Genomic DNA, 7705 nt, shown 5'->3' with positions numbered 1-7705 from the left:
CACTCTTCTCAGCATAGTGCCTGGCAGCCAGGTACTGGCACCAATTCCCAGCGCCTAGCAGAGGCCTGGCATGGATGCTGGGCACAGGGTGCCAGATACGGAGGTGGGCAGGGTGGGGGGCCGCTGGGCCACACACAAACATGGACCATCTTTGGCACATGCAGGGACGTGTCCACATGTCCACTCATTTGATCCCATCCACTCGCATTACTCCCTAAAGGATTCACGGGAGTAGAGTGGGTCCCTCAGGACTACCCTCCCTCACTGGCTTCCCAGATGTCCTCAAATATCTGACCCTAAGAGAGAACTCGCCTAGACTCTGCACCCACAGAGCTTGTGTAGCGGGAGGTGGAGTTGTTGCATGCCCTAGAGCTGGGTCCCCGTGGAGAGAGGGAAGCCAGGAGATCCCAAGAACCAGAGAGGTCATCCCACTCTCTTGAGCCCAGGCCCCAGGCCAGCTTGGTGGCCGTAAACAACTGAGCAGTGAGCGCATATCGGGGTCGTGCGTTCTAGGGAGTAGGGGCTGCGCACGTCGTGGGAGCGAGGCGCGCGTGCCGGCAGCGAGTAAGCGCAGGCTGCTTCCCCTCAGTCTGCCGGGAGGCCCAGCGGCGCCGTCGGTGTGGGGACCTGCCTGGAAACTGTGCGTGTCCTCCGGTGTCTCGAGCAAGTGTGAGCTGGGTGTGCTCACCTGGGAGCGGCGGCTCTGGGCACACGGGCGTGTGTGTGTGTGTGTGTGTGTGTGTGTGTGTGTGTGCGCGGGCGCGCGCAGGGGAGAGCGGGTGCAGGGCGCACGGGCCCGCCGACCAGCACCCTCTCCAGCGCGGCCCGCGGCGACGCTGCTCCTCCTTGCGCAGCAACTTTGTGACTTTGTTCCGGCTTCTTCGAAAGCGGATCTGGCCCCGGGGGCGGGGCGGGGGGGCACCTGCCCGGCCAGGGTTGCAATGAGAGAAGTGGAGGCAAGCCCCGCCCCACCCCGCCCTCGCTCCGCCCCCAGGGCTCTTTATACGCTCGGTCCGAGGGCGAGCTGAGAAAGCGAGTGTCCTTCTCGCTCTTAGTGTGCTCTGCCCTGCAGCACCCCGCGCCCCAGCTCTGCGTCCCGCTCCCCGCGTCCCAGTCCGGCCCTCGCCCCGGTCTGCCTAGCCCCGCCCGGCCGCCATGGAGCGCTGGCCTTGGCCGTCGGGCGGCGCCTGGCTGCTGGTGGCGGCCCGCGCGCTCCTGCAGCTGCTCCGCGCAGACCTGCGGCTGGGCCGTCCACTGCTGGCGACGCTGGCGCTGCTGGCCGTGCTCGACTGGCTATGCCAGCGCCTGCTACCTCCACTGGCCGCACTCGCCGTGCTGGCCGCCGCCGGCTGGATCGCGTTATCCCGCCTGGCGCGCCCGGCGCGCCTGCCCGTGGCCACTCGCGCGGTGCTGATCACCGGTGAGTGCGCAGCGCGCGGAGTGCGGGGACTCCAGGCTTGAGGGCGGAACTGGGCACCTGGAGGGCTCCCCAGCGCAGGCGTGGGAGAGTCCTTCTCCTCACGGTGTAGGGATCAAGCCAAATAGTAAGCGCCTGGCAACTCCCCAAGACCTCGTACTATCTGCTGCTGTGAGGAATGTTGGAGGGAAAGTGAGGCAGAGAATGGACAGGTGAGCAGAGGTAACTAACAGATGGCTGAGTTAGGAGGAGCCTAGCAGGGTGAGATTTAGTGTTCTGAGGGTCTTCAGACTGGTCACCGCTGGAATTCTGCTGAAACCCCCAACTTGGTATACTCCCATCTCCTCCTCTCCTCCGGGCCACAGGAAGGAATTTAGGTGGGGAGCTTGGACGTCCCCTATTAACTGGGTTTCCTGGAGCCCAGGAAATCCTGAGGTCACCACGAGCAGGCAGCTGGTCATTCAGCTGTCTCTCAGGTCCTGCCTTGCCCCTAACCTGCTGAAAAGTGATCCAGAGTGTAAAGGTGGTACCCCAACCCTTCCCGACTCTCTGTGCCCAGGAAGGAGAGCTGGCCTCAGGTGCCTCCAACCGCCTGGCTGAATTCCCTTTGTCTGGAGTGGGGAATAAATCTGTCACCAGATGAGGGAAGAGGAAGGGGGGCCGGAGGCCCAGCCGGAAGAGGGGAGGGGGGAGAAGGACCAGGGGCTTTCCTCCGCGAGGGGGCACTGGCTCCACTGCATGGGGGTGGGGCAGGCTAGTCTTTCTTCCAACCCTCCTGGCTTTGGACAGGTGTTGTGGGGTGTGCCCTTTCATTGAATCATGGGCCTGAGGCAGCTTCCAAACTGACTTCTCAGAGACCTCAGGTCAGAAGGGAGCCTGCCTCACTGGCTGGGAGAACTTCCCAGGGGTGATCTTGACAGAGCCTCGGATGAAGGGGATAGGTGGAGTAGGGAAGTTGTTTTAGATCAAAGACATGATGGGCAACAGAGGCTTGAGGAAGGAATGAATGTGTCCCGCCTCGCCTGGGGGACAGTCTGGCTCCGGGAGTGTGCTGGATGTGAGGTTGTGTTTTCTTGGCAGAAACTTTGAATGCCAGGTAAGGAAACAGACTGTTGGGTCCTACAGGGCCTTCCACAGAGAGGCTGGGGGTGGAGGCAGGGTCCCAGGATGAATGAGAGATACTCAGACATTTCTCACTTAGCCTCAGGGACCACAGTTTCAGGAACCCAGACTCAAGGTAGGATGGGAAGCCAGGGTGGATTCCAGTTTCAGGGGCTCAAGGAAGGAAGAACAGACCCTCCTGGTGTGAAGCAGGGACTAAGTTGTGGGCTCTGCCCCGAGGCACAGGTCAGCTTCCTTCTGCCTTTTAACTTGTGAGCTGCCTCCACAGGACCCAGGCCATGGCTGGTATGAATTAGGGAGATGGAGAGGCAGTCTGCTGAACTCTCACCTCAGGTCCTTGTGCTGCTGGTAGTCTTTCACCTGTGCTCTGGCCTGAGAGTGAGGTGAGGAAGGGGATACGTTCTGTGACTTAGGATCCCCAATCTCTGGCTGCAAAGCCAGTAGGTGGGGAGGACTGTTAAATCACCCCTGAGCAAACAGGTAGAGCAGGTCTCCAAGCTTCCCAAAGCCTACAAACTGGCCATTCAGCTCCAGGCCCAGTAAGTGACCAGGCCCTTCCTTACCTCCCATTCTCCACAGACAGGCAGGTCACCTGGAGAATGCCTCTATGAATGGCTGGCCAGGGTTCTTCTGGCCCTTTAGGGCTTAGCCCCACTGGGGTCGGGTTTGGGGTGTGAGGCTGCATGTATCCACACTTAGGCATGTGAACAACAGTGCCTGGGTAAATGAGCATCAACCTGTGTCTATGTCCAGACAAGGTGGAGGTACATACTGGCACATATAGGAAGAGAGCAGGAGTGTTTGCAAGGTGTGGGTGTCTGTGTCCAGGCCACAGAGCTGAGGCTCCGGGAAGCCCAGGGTAGAAGGAAACTTCCGTGGGAGGAAGCTGAAGCAAGTGGACACCCACGTGCTCAAGTCCCACCCCCAGACAGAATGGTCTAGAAGGACCCTCTGTACAAAGCCCAGCTTACAGCCCCCTGCCCAGCTTTGTTCTCCGCTTCAGCAGAGGGGGCAAGTGAGAATCTGGAGAGGGGTGTCGAGCTGTCCAGAAGAAGGGAAGCAGAGAGCTCTGCTGCTGCTCTGAGACCACCCGGATCAGACACACAGAGCCTCCTCCTCTGAGGGCCCTCCCCGCACTCCCCTCGCTGGCCGCCCACAGAGCCAGGATCAGAAAGGGAAAAACAAAGAAGCAGGCAGTTGTCAGGCACCACTCACCACTGAGCCCCTGACTGGCTCTGCCTGCTGCTTCCTTTCGCTCCTCACCCAGGACAGGAAATGAAGGCTTCTTGAGTGGTAACTGACCTCAGGTCACACTTGGAGGGGGATGTCAGAAGGAATTCAAGTGCTGGTTTCTTCCTTTCTGCATCCATCATGGTCCCTTTACCAGAGGCAAGGGGTCCAGGGCTGTTCTCGTGGATTGGAATTCCAATGGTAGGGGTCAGGGGGGAAAAGTAGGGGTCAGAGGGGATGGAAGGAGTCAGAGGGGAGGTGGAGGTGAGCCTCCAACTTGCTTTGACCCTGAGACAGTAACAGGGGGGGATGGGGCTGTGAAGGGAGTGGGAATCAGGGTGTCTTGGACCCGAAGAGCCAAGTGCTTGGGCTTCTTCCTAAGGGCCGTGGGGAGCCTTGGAATGGTTCTGAGTAGCAGAGTGATATTGTCATCTTTGGAAAGGTCCTTCTGGCTGCTAGGTAAAGCACAGATCCAACAGGGTAAGATGAGAGGACTAGAGAGGGGGGCTGCTCCAGTGTCTGGGTGCAGGGAGGAGGAAACAGGACCAGGGCAGTGAGGGAGGAAGGGAGGCTCTGGCCCGGGCACTGTCACCTGGTATCAAGCAGCAGATGGACATCAGGACTGGCACTGGGCCTCAGTCCTGACCTTAGTCTTCCCTGAGAGACTTTGAGAAGTGGCTTAACATTACTAGACCTCAATTTCCAGATCTGTAAAGTGGGTTCAAATGCTATACTTTATGGGATAAGGAAAAAGGCAGCGAGATGATGCTGTGGAGGTGGTTGTGTAGGTGCTCAGCTCGAGAATGAAAGCTCCCAGTGATGAGCCCAGGGACAAGGGTGACCCCAGTGATCCTGGTAACCCTGGGTTGTCTGGCTGGAGCTTACTGGCTGTCTTATCCCGGCCAGGCTGTGACACTGGCTTTGGCAAAGAGACGGCCAAGCAGTTGGATGCCATGGGCTTCACAGTGCTGGCCACTGTGCTGGACCTGGATAGCCCCGGTGCCCGAGAGCTACGCGCCTGCTGTTCCCCTCATCTAAAGCTGCTGCAGATGGACCTGACCAAGTCAGAGGACATTAACCACGTTCTGGAGTTCACCAAAGCTCACACGTCCAGCACAGGTCAGCGTGCAGAGGCACTCTCCCCCAGGGAGAGGACCAGGAAGGTTTCAAGTCAGGCAGGGTCTGGGATGTCACGTCTGGGCTGACCTGGGCTGACCTGCTCTCTCCTCTCTGATCTGTGCCCTCAGGCCTGTGGGGCTTGGTCAACAATGCCGGACACAACGAAGTAGTGGCGGATGTGGAGTTATCGCCGGTGACCACATTCCGACACTGCATGGAGATCAACTTCTTTGGTACGCTTGAGCTGACCAAGGGGCTCCTTCCGCTGCTACGCCGCTCCAGGGGCCGAATCGTGACTATAGGGAGCCCTGCTGGTGAGTCCTCTCGGAGTCTCCTCCCTTGCTGGGGCAGGGGGTGGAGGGTGGAAGCCAGGGAGGCCTGGGGGAGCCCTTGACAAGGCTGAGCTGCTGCCTTCTGCCCTCCACTCCACTTCCAGGAGACATGCCATACCCATGTCTGGCGGCCTACGGGGCGTCCAAGGCAGCCATGGTGCTCCTCATGGACACATTCAGCTGTGAACTTCTGCCCTGGGGGGTCAAGGTCAGCGTCATCCAGCCTGGCTGCTTCAGGACAGGTAGGGACCTGGGCTGAGAGCGAGACCCAATGAAGGGCGGGCTCAGTGTCAAGGCTTTGTTGTTGTGTATTGTGCAGTCAGAACTGAATTATAGTTGACCGTCCAACGGATTTTTGGAGGCTTTTTACTTGCATGGGAGATTGCCCATCTTTCTCCTGTGGAGCAGCTAGTGGACTTGAACCACATGCCTTTGGATCAGCAGTGCAATTCCTTGCCGCTAGGCCACCCAAGTTCCTTAACAGGGCCTTTCGTGGGGGACTCCTGGGCCCAAGTATATTAGAGATGCGGAGGATGGCACAGGGTAGGGCAAGGTTCAGATCCATTGTTCACAGGGTCAGCAGTGACTGTGAGAAGGGCATAGGAATGACTGATGTTTCTTTCTGTTGTACCTGGGGTCACAGTGAGACAGAATCAACCGAACAGAACCTAACAGGCCTGGGAAAAGGAGGCTGGGAGGGTCTTATGGGGCAGGGTCAGAGCTGAGGAATGGGCTTTCGGTCGAGCTGTGGCCTGACCCTGTTACTCGTGCCCCAGAGTCTGTGCTGGACGTGAATCGGTGGGAGCTTCGGAAAAAGCTGCTGCTGGCCGACCTGCCGCCTGAGCTGCTACAGGCCTACGGCGAGGACTACGTGGAGCACCTGCACCAGCAGTTCCTGCACTCGCTCCGCCTGGCGGTCCCGGACCTCAGCCCGGTCGTGGATTCCATCACCGATGCACTGCTAGCTGCCCAGCCTCGACGACGCTACTACCCAGGCCAGGGCCTGGGCCTCATGTACTTTATCCATTTCTACCTGCCTGAGGCTTTCCGGCGCCGCTTCCTCCAAATGTTCTTTATCAGTCACTGTCTGCCCCGAGCACTGCAGCCAGGCCAACCCGGCCCGCCCCCCTCACAGGACTCACCCCCAAACCCAGGCCATTCCCCAGCTGCCTCCAGGTGAGCAGGGGCACCTTACCTGGCCCAGCTACTCCAGTACAGGAAGCTCCCAGAGCCCGTGGCCCTCCTGGGCACTGTAAGCCCCCAAGTCTTGGCCTAGAGAGCCAGCCCCATGAGGGGGCCTCATTTCAGGCTCAGTGAGGCTGAGGTTTTCCAGGGAGTCTCCCAGCCTCTCTGCTCACCCGAGTGCCCAAATAGATTTTCCTGGGGACCACCTCCACCCTCTGGCTTGGATGGGAGTATAGTGCAAGACTTAGCCTTTATAGGACCCACAGACGGGGCGGCTGCAACTATGGTGTGACTGGGGACCCTCTCAGGACTGTTTCTTGGCCCCAGTACCTCAATGCCGAGATTCAAAGGGTGACTCCCAACTGCCTCTTGACTGGCTCAAAAATTAGAACCCCAGTCGCCCACCCCAAGCCCGAAGGAGGCTGCATAATCTATTTGCTGGATTGCCACTTTTTAAATAAAGACACATTTTTATTTCTCCTAGAGTGGAGAAGAGGTCGTGTTTGAAGAGGGTGTCTGCCTGGTTGTCTCAGTGACAGGGTATAAGCTGAATGACAGAAGCTGGGGACCCCTTGGGGAGGCCCCTGGCAAGGCTCGGGGCACAGACTGGGTAGACTGTGGCTCATACCACTACACTCTACATTGTCACCACGTCATTTATGCACGGGCTTGGGTTTCCTCAGACTGAAATGGAGAGAATGACCCTGATCCCAGAGGGCTGTGGGGCTCAATCGATTAGGGGGAGCTGGGCAACCTTCAGTCAGAAGCAGCTCCCAGCTAAGCCTCCAGCAGCAGTCGGGGTTATCCACTAGACTCCCCCCAAGGAATCTGGTCAGGGCAGAGAAGAGCAGCCTAGGGTTGCCAGTCGAGAGGGAGAAGTCAGTGAGGAGGGGTAAGGAGAGAAGTGGCCATTCTGGAGAAGCACTAGAGCCCAAAGGAGACAGAAGACAGATGGGTTCAGAGGGGCAGCTTTATTATCCTCTCAGGAAGGGAGCTGTGGCGTGACTTCCCCCACCCCCAGCACACACACTCTATCCTTCCCCTGGGGCCTGAGGGTGACCCACAGTGGGGGGCTTTGGGGGTAGAGGCTCACTGCCCTCAGGGGCTCTCAGGCTAGGGGGGGACGTGAAAGTGATCACATGCTTCTCAGACACGTCAATGGCTGTAAACACAAGACTAAGGGGCTTCCTGGCTCCGGAGAGGGTTTGGTCCCTCCTTAGAGTGGGGAGTAGGTGCCCAGCCCCACTTTGGACCCGAGTGCTGTATCAGTGAGCTGGGCAGCTGCGTTCCCCCCCTCCCC

At 59.0% G+C, this 7705-nt stretch overlaps 1 protein-coding gene across 1 annotated transcript; it reads left to right on the top strand.

Annotated features, from left to right (window-relative positions):
* Positions 1-1155: 1155 nt before the first annotated feature.
* HSD11B2 (hydroxysteroid (11-beta) dehydrogenase 2) lies at positions 1156-6400 on the top strand. The gene is made up of 5 exons (XM_006878693.1): positions 1156-1420; positions 4676-4888; positions 5017-5202; positions 5325-5462; positions 5997-6400. Exons 1-5 carry the CDS (start codon positions 1156-1158, stop codon positions 6398-6400), a joined length of 1206 nt encoding a protein of 401 aa, XP_006878755.1.
* The last annotated feature ends 1305 nt before the right edge of the window (positions 6401-7705 follow it).

This window comes from Elephantulus edwardii, unplaced genomic scaffold (assembly GCF_000299155.1).
Source record: "Elephantulus edwardii isolate Elephantulus edwardi_28Jun2011 unplaced genomic scaffold, EleEdw1.0 scaffold00001, whole genome shotgun sequence".
Lineage (NCBI taxonomy): Eukaryota > Metazoa > Chordata > Mammalia > Macroscelidea > Macroscelididae > Elephantulus > Elephantulus edwardii.
The sequence above is the reverse complement of the archived record's forward strand: the minus strand, read 5'-3'. Positions and strand labels throughout refer to the sequence as shown.